At 43.7% G+C, this 18,678-nt stretch overlaps 1 protein-coding gene across 1 annotated transcript in view; it reads right to left on the bottom strand.

Moving 5' to 3' along the window:
• ACBD6 (acyl-CoA binding domain containing 6) overlaps positions 1-18,678 on the bottom strand; it is a 92,769-nt gene that overhangs the window by 32,738 nt on the left and 41,353 nt on the right. The window contains exons 4-6 of the mRNA XM_077277930.1: positions 9,150-9,235; positions 5,601-5,706; positions 2,519-2,608 (exon numbers count right to left, since the gene is read on the bottom strand). Coding sequence (XP_077134045.1) covers positions 2,519-2,608; positions 5,601-5,706; positions 9,150-9,235 — 282 coding nt within the window. The remainder of the gene's footprint in view (positions 1-2,518; positions 2,609-5,600; positions 5,707-9,149; positions 9,236-18,678) is intronic.

The following is an 18,678-nucleotide window of genomic DNA, read 5'->3' as shown; positions in this document are numbered from 1 at the left end:
ATATCCTAAGTAACATCCAATACCTGCAAATCCCTAGTCTGATAGCTATGGCTGGTACTGCCTAGCTGCGGAGGTTGGTACCCTAGATGAACGAAGATGGCGCCCCAGCACAATGGTGGATTTCCCTAACTGCTCCAGCATTCCCTGTTCTAGTATTATAGTGGATGATAAAACAAGTTACATACAGAATTATGATAGCATTATTTAAGACCAGATACTGTATATGTTACTGTCTGGGAGCAGCCCACCGTCATGAGTAAATGAAGATATATGGATAACTTCTCATTAGTTGTTTGTGCTTCTACTCGAAGCGTTTCCCCATCTTGTAGCTTCATCAGGAGCCTGACGTGGTATACGGTAGTACAGAGATGAGGTTCACAGGTGCATGTGAGTGTGCCTGGGCATGAAGTTTGTGGGCTTTAAATATCCCTCCATGTTAGGGATTGAAATAAAGCTGACGTCCATCTAATAATGTTCCTTCCCATTCCTATAGGTCTTCCCTGTCCCAAAGGGGTAAGTGCGCATGTGTAAGGAGGGACGAGAGATTCCTCCAATTGATAGAGGTCGGATTTTCCTCATAGGAACGAGATGCAGAAAATCCACAGATGAAAAAGAGCAAAACTCATACGCATTTTTATTGCGTTTCTGCAGCGGAAAATAAATTAAAAAAGCACGTAATCTGCACATGAGTGTATCAATAAAGTTTTAACAAAGCTAAGTAGTGGGAAGTTTCCCAAACAAAGCAGTTTTATTTAAAGCATGACATATCAAAAAGAGACTAGAACAGCAGCTGAAAAAAATGCATTATAAAAAAAAAAAAAAAACACACACAAAATGAAAAAACACAAGTAACCCAATTTAGGTAATAGATGCAGAAAAGCTGCAGAAAGTCTGCAACATCAATTTAGAACCGAAATGTAAACTCCCCGTCAGAACTCACTGACGGATTCTCAGTCAACTCATCCTACTGCTATAAGCAAAGAAATTGAAAAACTTGTAAAAGCCAAATAGTGCAACATTTTTACATTTATTTTTACTAAAAATCCATGCCTTAAAGTAGAAAAATAAATAAATACATAAATTTGCTCTCCGAAGGATCCATATCCTTTCAAGAGTTGTTATCATTAAAGGGCAGGGGGCATTGAGGTTGGCCGGATCAGTCAGCTTCAGAGGAGCAATCTATAAGCTATAACATAGAGCGCTTGTAAGCGCTGCTCTCCTTGCCTTGGATACCGACCACTGCTGATAGACTGCAGCACGAGTCGGTAACCTAGGCGACAAGCAGTAAATAAGATTAAAAATGTTTCTGTTGGTGGGAATGGAGGGGAGTATTTTGCGATATTAACCATTAATAATTTTGAGAAAACCCCATTAATGCTCTATTTTGCACGGACCTCTAAGGGATGAATTCACAAGCGGAAGATTTGCTGTAGACATTTTTCTGACTGTAATTTATCGAAAATCCACCGGAAGAAGGCACTACACCGAAACGCGTGTTGGGGCAGGCAGCAGCACAGCTCTCCAGGTAACTATACCACTAGCCCACATTATTTTTGTCTTGTACTCTCTGCTACTCCACATCTACTTTGTAGAGCCACCATGGTAGCCATTTCTTTATACAACTGTACCATGTATGCATACATTGCTTTACATTTCTTGTGACATGGTGCCTTTGGTGTTGCTATTTTTGTATTGAATTGCACAATGCACTTGCACTTTTTGGAGTTAACTATATGTTTACAGTTTCTCTTTATATTGTGGGACATTACCTGGTGTGCATGAGGCTGCCGTTGTTGGGGAATGATTGTCGTTCACGCTATCCCTTTGTATACATCTCCTGTGATTTTATTTATTGATTCAATAAAATAATTAGTTTTACATTAGTTCATGTAGTGCTGTTTCCTTGTAGGATTTCTTCTATCTCTTTCGCACTGCACTACTTATAGACGTCCTTGCATCCACTATTGTCTTTGAGGTGCTTGTGTGGTCTGGTATATAAGCTTTAATCCATTTGCTTGTTGCCAAAAGAACACCATTCACATGTGTAGAACTTATTTTCAGTGGCAAAAACTTTCCCAATAAATCAGGGTGAATAAACCCTTATAGGACACTTACAGAAGTCTAGAGGAACATTACGGATTCAGCCAGAAGGTTTTCTCATGACGTTTAGGATGCTCTTTGGGCATGTCCTGGGGCGATAGCAACCTATGGATATGTTCTGAATGGACGCCGGCTGCCTTCACTGGGGGACACTCAGTTTATAGTGTTTTTATGCTATATACCAATAAAAGAAGCATGGATTATAAACTGGGACAGAAAATGACTACCACTAACTACCAACACGTGAGAAGGGATCTTCGGTTCTCCTGTATCCACAGGTCAGACAGCTGGCTGATCCAATGTTCCATCTTATGAAAAGGACATAAAAATATCCAAAACAGGACATTTATGGGGAGACATATGGACCCGTCGGGATCATAGTTACGCCACTATTTTAGGTTTTTGATAAGGTCCTTACCTGCATATTTATATGAGCGTTATGAAACAGAAGAACGGACACCATCTCCGTGCGCCCCCGGTCACACGCCCAGTGCAGGAGGCTCCGACCCTGCCAACAAAATAGATCAAGAGTATATGTTACACCTTCAGTTACATGTCTAAACCTTTTGTGCCTGTTATTATGTAATTGTGTTTCCATGGTAACAGACTACAAACATGTAGTCAAACTCCCTTCCATCAGTCCCCAACTTCTAAAAAGTGAATCTGTCACTACTTTTCATAACACACACTGGAAACAATATTAGACAGATTTCTTAGAGCTGATGAGGGGGTTGTACTTTAAAAAATCCATAAATATCGCAGTATGATCTTGGTAGTAAAATTAGCATTTTATTAGTTCTGCTCAATAGTGAGAACACGCATGAGTTTAGATGAATTCAGTCTCTGCCCACCCACTCAGCATGATAGCTGCAGCTTGTACTGAGCAGTGCGAGATCTCAGCGGCAGCAGAGAGGTGGAACCATGAAAAGCTGTCAATCAAGCTAAGTGAGCAGATATTAAAGGTTAACCATTACAAAGGGGAGCCATTATGACACATTTTCTAAGTAAGCAATTCAGCCCCATCAGGTCAGATAAATACAAATGTTATAATATATGCAATTTGCAGTAAGAAAACTGCTGACTGATTCGCTTTCATGTACGTTTGTAATGCACGTGGATCGTGGACCCACTGAGCCACGGACCGGGAGAGCCTGGAGGGGCAAAACTAAGCAACTACCTGGGTTTTCACTAGAGCCCCAGTGAGTGAACTGATTTTCTCAAAAAAGTGTGTGTGTGTGCGAGTTTTTCAACCTACTCTATAATATTAGTCCGTGGAAAATCAGACCACACTCGGATGTCATCTGAAAGCGCTCTGATTTTTCCATGGAACCATACTGTTAAACGGGTGAGTGCCATCCGAGTTCTCGGGAGGGAAATGGTACATTAGATGCTGAATTTTTTTTCTCTGACCCATAGAATAACATGGGTACGAGTGTCATCTGTCAAAACCACGGTTAGCACTCATCCGATTTTTATGGTGGTGTAACTTGTAAAAGTCCTCCATGTCCCGATCAGCTATTTTCCATCAGAGCGATCACCAGCAGTCACACCAGTCTCCATCACAGGTATGTAACAAGGGGATTCAGCCAAGTAATTAAAAGCCAACATTTATACGTCCACTGGAACTTCCAATAACTAGATTAACCGGCAGATCATATCCCACGCCTGAGCGCACCAATATTATTCCTCTAAAATTACTCAAATGTATTGAAGGTAAAATATGCAGCTAGAGGGGCGGCCGAATATCCAAGTCTAGCTCATATCACACATAATGCAGGGAGCTCTATAGAAGACAGATCCCCGCCATATGCACATTAATTCCCCGTGTCTCAGGCTATGAATTGATAATTACATCCCTTATTCAATGGAAACATATTTAGGAGTCACTGATGACAGGAACACAGGCAGGCCAAAGAGGACAAAACATGGGGCGGCCTGACGGGACATTGCCGGCTCATACAGCTGGATATGTAGTCAGATTCCATAGTCTATAGACTGTAAATGACTGATCAGGAGAAGAAAGGATCAGAAAAGAAACAGATCGACAAGTCGCTCGGAGACTGAATCACAATTAATATCAACAACACAAATTATACAAAATATATACAGATATAAAACACACACAAACGTGTACAGTAAAGGAATTGGCCCCGCTCAGAAAACTTTTCCCTATAAGCAAAGTTCGATGTTAAAATAAAAACAAACTACCCTTTACTCCCCGCTCCCTGGTCCACTACCCCGATGTTGGGCTACAGCGGTATTCTCACATCGACAGCGCTGCCGACTGTTACGGAGCTCAGCGGCTCTACCATCTCCATTATTCTCTTGCAGTGGTGTCGTCACATTGACACCGCTGCAGCCAATCACTAAGCTCAATGGCTCGTGCCGTCTACACTGCCAAGGGTATAATAAAGGGAATCTATCAGGAGGATGAACCCTCCTAAGCCGTCCATATGGGCGTGTAGGTCATAGTAAGCTGAATACAATGATATCCCTGATATCCGTGATCTGATATCTTATTCCAGAGAAATTCACATTTTTCTTCATATGTAAATGCGCTGTTAAGATCTATGGGCCGGACATAGATCTCCCTGAGACTCTGACTACAGATCTTATTTTACATGAAAGGGTGTGCAACCAGTGTGAGGCATGTAGATCAGGAGAGCAGACTGTCAGTCATTACATGTCTCACACTGGTAACGTCCCCTTTCATGTAAAATAAGCTCTGAAGGCAGATTTTCGGGGAGATCTATGTCCGGCCTAACAGCTCATTAACATATTAAGAAAAATGTGCTTTTCTCTGAAATAATACATCGTATCACAGATATCAAGGGGTCATGTTATTCAGCTTCACATGACCTACATGCCAATACAGACGGATTAGGAGGGTTCATCCATCGGACAGATTCCCTTTAAAAAAGTTGTCTACTTGGGAGACGTGAGGCCGATTTCACGTGTCCAACATTTTCGGTCCGAGTCTGTACCGACGGTGGGTCTCCTGAGCCAAATTCCGTATGTTCATAGGCATGGCTGAAACTGTTGAGTTCGGGGCAGCAGATCCGTGGCCAATCCAAACATGAAGGTCCACGTGGATGTTAAACGTATGAAACCGGCCTTAGGAGTCTCTGACTGTGATGTACTTTGTAAGGCCTGATTCACTAGTATTTCTTAAAAAAATTCCAAGCTTCCCGTAGCCTTTAAAACATCACTCAGATGATACACGGATGGTGCAGCAGGTCAATTCTTTCAGCGTTTTTGCTGCAGATTTCACCCATACTAATAAATGGGAAAAATCAGCAACAAAAATGCATGTAAAAAACGCTGCTGTTTTACGCAGCGTTTTTCCTGCCAAGAGATGAAGAAATTTCTGCTGCAAATACTTAGCCCATGCACATATCCTATCATTTATATCTAGCGGCAGAAATCGGAATAGTCATCTCTTCGCAAAGAGAGACAACAAGTGTACATATACACACAATATATAGGCACTGACTGCGCACCTCATCGTCTGCCACATTTACATCGATGGTTCCCATAGACAAGGCGTGGGATATCCGCGAAATGTTATTTTCCCGGCAATAGTCAAAGATGTCCTTATCTTCATCTCTACAAAAAAATAAATTACTACATTAGTCAGAGTTGTCAAGAACATTGAAAAAAACAAACATGAGATTTCCATCAAGGTAAGTGGTTTGTGCCACGTAGCTAAGAGCGGTGCTGCAAAACTGATCCTTTCCTGCGCTGTGTCAGGTGACTAGATGCAGTATGGTGTAAAGACAACCTACCCATACAGCCTCATCCGGCTGAAGAGGTGGACAATGACACAAACGTCAGCAGAATGCCTTTGTCTGGTACCTTCGTCACCTCCCCCAGACAAAGCGTTGCACCGAAACGTGCGTTGGGGTGAGTGCCAGATCTGCAGGTTGTGTTTAGCACCTTTCTGCACCGCATACATCGGATACTAATAACTTTTGTGTCTTTTATATCCTCTCCACACATTGCTGATCTCGCATTACCTATCGTCATCTGTCACATTGATGTCACCAGCACTAGTCTGAAGCTATATATATGTATTTACTTGGCGAAACACTGATATTTCCATATGTGCTCCACTTTTGCATACAGCTAATATAACACCGCATCTCCTGCTGAATGTGCCGCCTCTTCATTGCATGACTCATTTTTAACCTGTTTCGCCTTCATATGATTTAATAAAGTACAATTTTATATTTTTCCAACATGGCTCTCAGCATGGCTTTTGGTGTACAGGATTTGTAATAATGTCATTTGTGTGAGCCACTTCTAGTTTCCAAGTTTACATAACTCATTCCCAAATGTACGTGTCATGAATCTGTGGACACACTGTTTATATGCACATGTGGCTCTTTCACAGACAAGTCCAGCAATAACTTCATCTGGCCAGTCCGTTCCTCCATTACTGAGACGTCAGCCTTTTTTATCGATATGCCACTGACATGTCAGGGAAAGATTACTGCTAGGCAGGGAATGCAGAGTGATGATAGATTACTGCTAGGCAGGGAATGCAGAGTGATGCTGAGGAACTGGAAGTGCATTGTAAAGCCCCATCATGCAACGCTCCATCATGCAACGCCCCATCATGTATCGCCCCGTCATGCAACGCCCCGTCATGCAACGCCTCGTCATGCAACGCCCCGTCATGAAACGCCCCGTCATGAAACGCCCCGTCATGAAACGCCCCGTCATGCAACGCTCCGTCATGCAACGCCCCGTCATGTATCGCCCCGTCATGAAACGCCCCGTCATGAAACGCCCCGTCATGAAACGCCCCGTCATGCAACGCTCCGTCATGCAACGCCCCGTCATGCAACGCCCCGTCATGTATCGCCCCGTCATGCAACGCCTCGTCATGCAACGCTCCGTCATGCAACGCCCCGTCATACAACGCCCCATCATACAACGCCCCGACATGCAACGCCCCGTCATGCATCGCCCCGTCATGCAACGCCCCGTCATGAAACGCCCCGTCATGAAACGCCCCATCATGAAACGCCCCGTCATGAAACGCCCCGTCATGAAACGCCCCGTCATGTAAAGCCTCGTCATGTAAAGCCCCGTCATGTAAAGCCCCGTCATGTAAAGCCCCGTCATGTAATGCCTTCATGTAATGCCCCATCATACTTTTCCCCCAATGAGACAGCCTCTCGAGTGGCATCACTGTGACATTCCGTACAGGGCTGGAAAGAGAGACCATTGTACAGAATGTCACAGAACCAAGGGCAAAGCAGCATGTGGGGGAAATTCATGAGACTACTACCTACATATTGGGAACGGAACATGATAATGAATGTGAATGCATTTTGATAAATGTTCCATGTTTAAGCATTAGTTCACGGGGACAGAAAATGTCAAATTTTGAAAAGCAGCGGATAACCATTTGGAGGGACAGAACTGACGTCAAAACCCTATGGAACTGATTCCTCATTTGTTTTAGGTTTGTTTAAATTTCTCTCCTTTTTTTAAAAAAAGAACAACTTTGAGCCAAATTCTTCAAAATGGAGCACATGCTTCATAAATTTTGTGTAAACTAAAAATGCTTTTCATTTTTGACTTTTACTTTTTTTTTTTTTTTTTACCAAAAAGTCACCAGTGCCACTAAAATGTGGCAAACATTTCAGATGCACACACAAGAAAAATAGCAATTGATGACTCGGCCATGAACAATTAGAAACTCCTAAGTATGCTCCCAATGGTGAACATACAAAAAACAGAATTTTAAAAAGGCACACATTAAAAGAAAAATAGAGCTCAAATGGAACAAGGACCAAAAATGCCAAAAGAAAGACACAAATAAATCCAATAATGAATTGGGCCCCTCAATATAAAAAAAAAATTTAAAAAAATATCTGAAAGGGGTATCCATGGTAAATGTACAGAATATATAGTGCAAATGACCCATACATGGAAAAAAAAAAAAAAAAAGATTTTCGTAGTGATAGGCCTTAGGTGAAGAAGAGAAGAGGAAATATATGTAAAGGTCCTAACAACTTCCTAAGTTTCCTCCAGGGACCTAGAGTCACATCACCTGTAATTATTTCCAGTCTTTAATCAGACGATGCTCAACGCCTCTCAGGGGCCAAGAGAAGCAAAAGCTCATTAAGAGCAGCGTCCGCAGCCCTCCGCAGCACAGTGAGCTTTTAATTGCTTAGTGTGATTAGGCAATGGTGCGAGAGCGATCATTTTCATAAGAATGGGGGAATGCGGGATGATGGGGGCTGCAGTCCCCGGGGTGTGAAGCGCACACACACCCTACACTCATGCAATTATTCACACCAGCTGAGCTGCTCCATGGCTGCATGAACACCGGGCTGAACACATTGCAGGAGGTGGAGGAGACGGGGTCTTGGGGGACGGAGTGGCGCACACTTATCCAGCGCGTGCCAGTATGTTAAGTAGGCAGCGGATCTGCCAGGACATCAAACCCTTTAACTGCTACAAGTGTCAGTTAATTTCCTATGTTGTCCGTGTTGGGTAGAAATATAGGGGCCCTTTAAATTTATGAGAAAACTGAAGGAAAAAATAGATCGCAAATGATTTTAACAAATGAGAAGTTATTTTCAAAACTATAGATAAAGGTTTATGGCCTTCAAAATCCTTGCGTCGTCATGCACATGCTTCAAGAAAAAATCTGCGCGTAGTCCGATCTGAATTCTGCTAGTCTGTGCACATCTCCTTCTAAAAGCAAAAGCCTAAACGGCCTGACCACACTGCCTGACCTGTGATACTTCATGCCAAAACAGTCCATTTATCTGGCAGAGCAACTAATCAATTGCAGAGCCCATCAATCATCCGCGGTGGAACTAGTCGGGCCTGAGCGGAGAGGAGAGGACAGATGGCTGCCCGAGTGAGAAGGATTAATTCAATTCTGATAGATTACTGCAAAGCCTCATGGGACGCAGGAGAGGGAGGAGAAGAGGCACGGAGGAATGTGGGAGACCTGTTATGTAGAGAGGATTAGGCAAAGTGAGAAATCAAAGGAGGCTTCAGGCAGGAGGCATCACTTCAGTTACCTAAGTGTCTCCTGCGCCTGGTACAGGCGGCTGACCACCGGACCACCAAAGGCCGTCTGGTGCTTTTCAACAGGTTCTGCAGATGCCTGCAAGAAATAAGCAGAATTAAATGTCAATGCAAACGTAACTATGACGTGAATGCAGAGGAGCGATGTCAGGCCCATGGATCGGCAGGGGCACCAGACTACATAAGTAGCAGCGGTTAGTGTCTTCTGCTCCGGCTGGTCGCTGCGGCTCTCGCTATGGCAGGCTCAGCGGCCCAGACTCATTCACATGGCACCAAATTTCACAGAATTTGTATCCAAGATAATATTGATAAATTAACCAAATGTATCAAAAAAGCAGAATGTATATTTAATATCGACAAATGTGTGGAAACCAAATGAATTCTAGCGACTCCCAGTTAATAAACATGTTTACAAAATAATTTGTAATAATCTGTGAATAATCTAATGGTTACGCAGAAGTTTGGAGTTATTTTATTAATTTTTTCCCCCAAGATGCAATACCCATGCAGACTGCAGCGAGCTCCTTTCCTGTAACATTTATTTCAGCCTCTCTTATTACAGAGAAATAAACCCCAAACCATAATGTCGCCTTCACAATATGTGGAAATACATGCGACTGCTAAACTACAGGAGCAATAGTTGCTTAATGCACCTTATATAAGGAAGCTTGTTACCCGTCAGGGGCCGCGATATATTAGGCAGCAAGTGAAGAGTCCGTCATTGAAGATATCGTTTTGGAAGTGGGGAAAATAACTGGGGCAGAAGGTAAGATTCGGAGACATTTTGACAAAGGTCACGTATAACGACTACTAGCCCATCTAGTCTCATCCTAGATAACATCTACTGATCTTTCTCAAAATGTTAAACTACCAGACAACCTTTTCTTAAAGGGAATCTGTCAGCAGGTTTTTGCCATTCAATCTGACCACTGCAGGAGCAGAGAACCTGATTCCCGCAATATATCTGCTGGGTGCAGCAGTTGTGATAGCATCGCAGTTTTCTCTGCTGCAGATCTAGCAGAGCCCTATATAACCCTGCCCACACCACTGATGAGCAGCTTTTTGTCAACATACAGTGTACAGAGAAAGCAGCCAATCAGTGGTGTGGATGTGGCTGGACCAGGAGGCACAAGATACTTAGTCTTCTAGTAATAATCTCCTGCTGATAAATCACTGATTTTATTGAAACTGCAAAACACAACCGAATAAGTGACACATTGCTGGAATCGGAGCCTTAGCCCCTACATCATGCTGCTCTCACAATACATAGCACATACACTCACTGGCCACTTTATTAGGTACACCTGTCCAACTTCTTGTTAACACTTAATTTCTAATCAGCCAATCACATGGCGGCAACTCAGTGCATTTAGGCATGTAGACATGATCAAGACAATCTCCTGCAGTTCAAACCGAGCATCAGTATGGGGAAGAAAGGTGATTTGAGTGCCTTTGAACGTGGCATGGTTGTTGGTGCCAGAAGGGCTGGTCTGAGTATTTCAGAAACTGCTGATCTACTGGGATTTTCACGCACAACCATCTCTAGGGTTTACAGAGAATGGTCCGAAAAAGAAAAAAAATCCAGTGAGCGGCAGTTCTGTGGGCGGAAATGCCTTGTTGATGCCAGAGGTCAGAGGAGAATGGGCAGACTTGTTCGAGCTGATAGGAAGGCAACAGTGACTCAAATCGCCACCCGTTACAACCAAGGTAGGCCTAAGAGCATCTCTGAACGCACAGTGCGTCGAACTTTGAGGCAGATGGGCTACAGCAGCAGAAGACCACACCGGGTACCACTCCTTTCAGCTAAGAACAGGAAACTGAGGCTACAATTTGTACAAGCTCATCGAAATTGGACAGTAGAAGATTGGAAAAACGTTGCTTGGTCTGATGAGTCTCGATTTCTGCTGCGACATTCGGATGGTAGGGTCAGAATTTGGCGTAAACAACATGAAAGCATGGATCCATCCTGCCTTGTATGGAGCATCTTTGGGATGTGCAGCCGACAAATCTGCGGCAACTGTGTGATGCCATCATGTCAATATGGACCAAAATCTCTGAGGAATGCTTCCAGCACCTTGTTGAATCTATGCCACGAAGAATTGAGGCAGTTCTGAAGGCAAAAGGGGTCCAACCCGTTACTAGCATGGTGTACCTAATAAAGTGGCCGGCGAGTGTATACTCCCATCATACTATCCCAGCATTGTTATGTCACATCTCCACTGCAGTCTTTCACTATTCGGTTAGGGCAAACATCCTCTCTGACAATATACTGAAAGACAGCAGTTGATTAGCAGCCGCTGATTTTCTCCAGAGGATCAGAGCACCAATATAACTGGAAGAGCGCTGGTCTGGGAAGTGACTGTGTGCGTTTTATTTTTATGACGCACTTCAAAAACAAACAAAAAAACAAGAATTGTTTTAATGCGGTCTATCATTGGTCGGTGTCAGACATTGTCTTGTCAGAAAGCTACAGATATTGCTGTACGTATGTCTCGGCTGAATCAAGCAAGTGACCTCCTGCAGGATTTGGTGCCTAACCCATGACGCTCGCTTAAACGTCTTGCCTTCATCGGAGGGTAAAATGTCGAAACGTGTGTTGTGGTTAGGGCACCACATCCTGCTGGAAGTAACTCACTCTCTACTTCCATACCTCTTCCATATTTTGACTTTCCATTGTGGGTGGATACCATGTGACAGGCAATAAGTAGCATTCTCAGCTTGTTGATCAGTCGGTAGATATACAGTGGGGCAAAAAAGTATTTAGTCAGTCAGCAATAGTGCAAGTTCCACCACTTAAAAAGATGAGAGGCGTCTGTAATTTACATCATAGGTAGACCTCAACTATGGGAGACAAACTGAGAAAAAAAAATCCAGAAAATCACATTGTCTGTTTTTTTATCATTTTATTTGCATTTTATGGTGGAAAATAAGTATTTGGTCAGAAACAAAATTTCATCTCAATACTTTGTAAAATAGCCTTTGTTGGCAATGACAGAGGTCAAACGTTTTCTGTAAGTCTTCACAAGGTTGCCACACACTGTTGTTGGTATGTTGGCCCATTCCTCCATGCAGATCTCCTCTAGAGCAGTGATGTTTTTGGCTTTTCGCTTGGCAACACGGACTTTCAACTCCCTCCAAAGGTTTTCTATAGGGTTGAGATCTGGAGACTGGCTAGGCCACTCCAGGACCTTGAAATGCTTCTTACGAAGCCACTCCTTCGTTGCCCTGGCGGTGTGCTTTGGATCATTGTCATGTTGAAAGACCCAGCCACGTTTCATCTTCAATGCCCTTGCTGATGGAAGGAGGTTTGCACTCAAAATCTCACGATACATGGCCCCATTCATTCTTTCATGTACCCGGATCAGTCGTCCTGGCCCCTTTGCAGAGAAACAGCCCCAAAGCATGATGTTTCCACCACCATGCTTTACAGTAGGTATGGTGTTTGATGGATGCAACTCAGTATTCTTTTTCCTCCAAACACGACAAGTTGTGTTTCTACCAAACAGTTCCAGTTTGGTTTCATCAGACCATAGGACATTCTCCCAAAAATCCTCTGGATCATCCAAATGCTCTCTAGCAAGCTTCAGACGGGCCCGGACATGTACTGGCTTAAGCAGTGGGACACGTCTGGCACTGCAGGATCTGAGTCCATGGTGGCGTAGTGTGTTACTTATGGTAGGCCTTGTTACATTGGTCCCAGCTCTCTGCAGTTCATTCACTTGGTCCCCCCCGCGTGGTTCTGGGATTTTTGCTCACCGTTCTTGTGATCATTCTGACGCCACGGGGTGGGATTTTGCGTGGAGCCCCAGATCGAGGGAGATTATCAGTGGTCTTGTATGTCTTCCATTTTCTAATTATTGCTCCCACTGTTGATTTCTTCACTCCAAGCTGGTTGGCTATTGCAGATTCAGTCTTCCCAGCCTGGTGCAGGGCTACAATTTTGTTTCTGGTGTCCTTTGACAGCTCTTTGGTCTTCACCATAGTGGAGTTTGGAGTCAGACTGTTTGAGGGTGTGCACAGGTGTCTTTTTATACTGATAACAAGTTTAAACAGGTGCCATTACTACAGGTAATGAGTGGAGGAAAGAGGAGACTCTTAAAGAAGAAGTTACAGGTCTGTGAGAGCCAGAAATCTTGATTGTTTGTTTCTGACCAAATACTTATTTTCCACCATAAAATGCAAATAAAATGATAAAAAAACAGACAATGTGATTTTCTGGATTTTTTTTTCTCAGTTTGTCTCCCATAGTTGAGGTCTACCTATGATGTAAATTACAGACGCCTCTCATCTTTTTAAGTGGTGGAACTTGCACTATTGCTGACTGACTAAATACTTTTTTGCCCCACTGTATATTTATTTATATGGATTGTTTTTTTTTAATTAACACTTGTTATATAAGATTATTAATCCTCTTTTCATGTACTGTTCCCATCTGCTTTGCCTGTGTATCCTTATGCAACAAAAATTGTTGCATTTTTGTCATCTTTTCTATACTTCCTGCTACACAATTGCAATGTGGTGGCACATTTTGGTTTCCAACATTTAAAATAATGCAAAAAGCTTTTCATATTTTGTATACTTTCAGCAAAGCTTTATCTATTATTATTGTTCTCTTAGTACACATTTGTATTTAGGACACTTTAGTTTTGAAGAGTAGTGATCCACCACCACTACCATGAGGCCATTACAAGTCAGTGATGACTGAGGTTGTTACAACACTGGGTATAATAGTTTTGCACTTATTCTTTTTCTATTTCCAGTGATGTACTAGGATTTTATTTGCTTAACTGTTGCTGCAGGCAACACACAATTAATTCAAGCTGGACCTGTGCAAGGGTGCATTCACACTATGGAAATATTGAAGTTTTGTTCCTTCTCCCAACAAACACCCATGAGCATGGTATGAATGCACCCTTCCAAAGTCACACAACTGTTTGTGGACCTATACCAGTTGGGGAGACAACGCATATTAATGCAATAGATGTAGATTGCAAGGGTTACCGTATTTGCAACATTTCCAAAATATAGGTGTGATAAGGCTACGTTCACATTTGCGTTGTGTGCCGCAGCGTCGGCGCCGCAGCGCACAACGCAAACAAAAACGCGGCAAAACGCACGCTAAAACGCTGCGTTTTGCGCCGCATGCGTCCTTTTTGGCCGAAAGTTGGACGCAAAAAAAATGCAACTTGATGCGTTTCTTGCGTCCAACGCTTGCGGCCATGCGGCGCAAAACGCAGCACAACGCATGTCCATGCGCCCCCATGTTAAATATAGGGGCGCATGACGCATGCGGCGGCGCTGCGGCGCCCGACGCTGCGGCGCTGACCGCAAATGTGAACGTAGCCTAACTTGCTAATTGGTGATGTCCCTACTGCTGGGAGACCCGCCGATCTCAATCACAAGATCTGAAATTCCCAGCTGGAAGAGGGCAGTAGCAGCGCTTGTGAGCCAGATATATCTCCAGCAGTCACATAGAGAATAGATGGAGCAGTGACATCAATTGCAAGCCACAGATATCTCCAGCAGTCACATAGAGAATAGATGGAGCAGTGACATCAATTGCAAGCCACAGATATCTCCAGCAGTCACAGAGAATAGATGGAGCAGTAGCAGCACTTGCAAGACACATATCTCCAGCAGTCACATAGAGAATAGATGGAGCAGCGACATCAATTGCAAGCCACAGATATCTCCAGCCTTCACATAAAGAACAGATGGAGCAGTAGCAGCACTTGCAAGACACAGATATCTCCAGCAGTCACATAAAGATAAATGGAGCCGTAGCAGCGCTTGCAAGCCACAGATATCTACAGCAGTCACATAGAGAATAGATGGAGCAGTAGCAGCGCTTGCAAGCCAGATATCTACAGCAGTCACAAAGAATAGATGGAGCAGTAGCAGCACTTGCAAGACACATATCTCCAGCAGTCACATAAAGATAAATGGAGCCGTAGCAGCGCTTGCAAGCCACAGATATCTACAGCAGTCACATAGAGAATAGATGGAGCAGTAGCAGCGCCTGCAAGCCACAGATATCTACAGCAGTCACATAAAGAATAGATGGAGCAGTAGCAGCGCTTGCAAGACACAGATATCTCCAGCAGTCACATAGAGAATAGATGGAGCAATGGAAGCGCTTTAGAGTCACAGATATCAGCAGTCACATGAGAATAGATGGAGCAGTGGCAGCACTTGCAAGACACATATCTCCAGCAGTCACATAGAGAATAGATGGAGCAGCGACATCAATTGCAAGCCACAGATATCTTCAGCCGTCACATAAAGAACAGATGGAGCAGTAGCAGCACTTGCAAGACACAGATATCTACAGCAGTCACATAAAGATAAATGGAGTCGTAGCAGCGCTTGCAAGCCACAGATATCTACAGCAGTCACATAGAGAATAGATGGAGCAGTAGCAGCGCTTGCAAGCCACAGATATCTACAGCAGTCACAAAGAATAGATGGAGCAGTAGCAGCACTTGCAAGACACATATCTCCAGCAGTCACATAAAGATAAATGGAGCCGTAGCAGCGCTTGCAAGCCACAGATATCTACAGCAGTCACATAGAGAATAGATGGAGCAGTTAGCAGCGCTTGCAAGCCACAGATATCTACAGCAGTCACAAAGAATAGATGGAGCAGTAGCAGCACTTGCAAGACACATATCTCCAGCAGTCACATAGAGAATAGATGGAGCAGTAGCAGCGCTTGCAAGACACAGATATCTCCAGCTGTCACATAGAGAATAGATGGAGCAATGGAAGCGCTTTAGAGTCACAGATATCAGCAGTCACATGAGAATAGATGGAGCAGTGGCAGCACTTGCGAGCCACAGATATCTTCACCAGTCGCATAGACAGTAGATGTAGCAGTGGCACAAATGCTCGGCCACAACTCCATTACAATGGGGTACCACAGTGCCCTGTTCTGAGGATTGAAAGCGGTTGAATGCCTACCTGATCAGAAAGTCATCACCTATCCACAGGACAGGGGATAACTTGCAATGCCACAAAAACCTTTGCCAGTGAATGCTCCCCTAACAAAAAGTATGCAAATGAGCTCTCCTCCAGATGGAAGAAGACTGTCTGTCTATCTAGTGCCACCTATAGGAAGCTACTCAATGTCAGGGCCACTACAGAGCATTTAACCCCTTCATGACAGGAGGTATTATTGGGTTTCCGGTTTCGTTTTTTGCTCCCCTTCTTCCCAAAGCCATAACTTTTATATTTTTTGTCAATATGGCCATGTGAGGGCTTGTTTTTCGGGGGGACGAGTTGTACTTTTGAACGACACCATTGGTTTTACCATATCGTGTACTGGAAAACGGGGAAAAAAAATTCCCGTTGCGGTGAAATTGCAAAAAAAAAAGTGCAATCCGACAGTGGTATTTAGTTTTGCTTTTTTACTAGGTTAACTAAATGCTAATACTGACCTGCCATTATGATTCTCAAGGTCATTACGAGTTCATAGACACCAAACATGTCTAGTTTTTTTTTTTATCTAAGTGGTGAAAAAAAAAATCCAAACTTTGTTAAAAAAAAAAATAAATTGTGCCATTTTCCAATACCCGTAGCCTCTCCATTTTCTGTGATCTCAGTTTGGGTGAGGGCTTATCTTTTGCGTGCCGAGCTGATGTTTTTAATGATACCATATTGGTGTAGATTCGGTCTTTTGATCGCCCATTATTGCATTGTAATGCAATGTTGTGGCAACGAAAAAAACGTAATTCTGGCGTTTTGACTTTTTTCTTGTTACTTTTTTCTCGTTCTCGATTCTGAACGCGGCGATACAAAATGTAGGCTTGATTTTTTTTATTGTTTGATTTTGAATCAGGCGAAAGGGGGGTGATTTGAATTTTTATACACACTGCTCAAAAAAATAAAGAGAACACAAACAACAGAATATAACTCCAAGTAAATCAAACTTCTGTGAAATCAAGCTGTCCACTTCGGAAGCAACACTGTTTGACAATCAATTTCACATGCTGTTGTGCAAATAGAATAGACAACAGATGGAAATTATTGGCAATTATCAAGACACCCTCAATAAAGGAGTGGTTCTACAGGTGAGGACCATAGACCACATCTCAGTACCAATGCTCTATGGCTGATGTTTTGGTCACTTTTGAATGTTGATTGTGCTTTCACACTCGTGGTAGCAAGAGACGGACTCTACACCCCACACAAGTGGCTCAGGTAGTGCAGCTCATCCAGGATGGCACATCAATGCGAGCTGTGGCAAGGTTTGCTGTGTCTGTCAGCGTAGTGTCCAGAGGCTGGAGGCACTACCAGGAGACAGGCCAGTACACCAGGAGACGTGGAGGGGGCTGTAGGAGGGCAACAACCCAGCAGCAGGACCGCTACCTCAGCCTTTGTGCAAGGAGGAACAGGAGCACTGCCAGAGCCCTGCAAAATGACCTCCAGTAGGCTACAAATGTGCATGTGTCTGCACAAACTGTTAAAAACCGACTCCATGAGGATGGTCTGAGTGCCCGACATCCACAGATGGGGGTTGTGCTCACAGCCCAACACCGTCCAGGACGCTTGGCATTTGCCTCAGAACATCAGGATTGGCAAATTCACCACTGGCGGCCTGTGCTTTTCACAGATGAAAGCAGGTTCACACTGAGCACATGTGACAAACTTGAGAGTCTGGAGACGCCATGGAGAGCGATCTGCTGCCTGCACCATCCTTCAGCATGATTTGTTTGGCAGTGGGTCAGTAATGGTATGGGGTGGTATTTCTTTGGAGGGCTGCACAGCCCTCCATGTGCTCGCCAGAGGTAGCCTGGCTGCCATTAGGTACCGAGATGAGATCCTCAGATCCCTTGTGAGACCATATGCTGGTGCGGTTGGCCCTTGCTTCCTCCTAATGCAGGAGAATGCCAGACCTCATGTGGCTGGAGTGTGTCAGCAGTTCCTGCAAAATGAAGTAATTGAAGCTATGGACTGGCCTGCCCATTCTCCAGAACTGAATCCGATTGAACACATCTGGGACATCATGTCTCGCTCCATCCACCAACCTCACGTTGCACCACTGACTGTCCAGGAGTTGGCGGATGCTTTAGTCCAGGTCTGGGAGGAGATCCCTCAGGAGACCATCTGCCGCCTCATCAGGAGCATGCCCAGGCGTTGTAGGGAGATCATACAGGCACGTTGAGGCCACACACTACGGAGCATCAATTTCTTGTCTTGAGGCAATTCCACTGAAGTTGGATCAGCCTGTAACTTCATTTTCCACTTTGATTTTGAGCATCATTCCAACTCCAGACCTCTGTGGGATATTAGTTGTGATTTACGTTGATCATTTTTAGGTTTTATTGTTCTCAATACATTCCACTATGTAATGAATAAAGATTTACAACTGGAATTATTTCATTCAGTGATATCTAGGATGTGGGATTTTAGTGTTCCCTTTATTTTTTTGAGCAGTATATTTTTAAAAACTTTTTTTTTTTCACTTTTACCATGCTTCAATAGTCTCCATGGGAGACTAGAAGCTGACATAAACCGATCAGT

Source organism: Ranitomeya variabilis, chromosome 8 (assembly GCF_051348905.1).
Source record: "Ranitomeya variabilis isolate aRanVar5 chromosome 8, aRanVar5.hap1, whole genome shotgun sequence".
Lineage (NCBI taxonomy): Eukaryota > Metazoa > Chordata > Amphibia > Anura > Dendrobatidae > Ranitomeya > Ranitomeya variabilis.
This window is presented reverse-complemented; position numbering and strand designations above follow the sequence as displayed.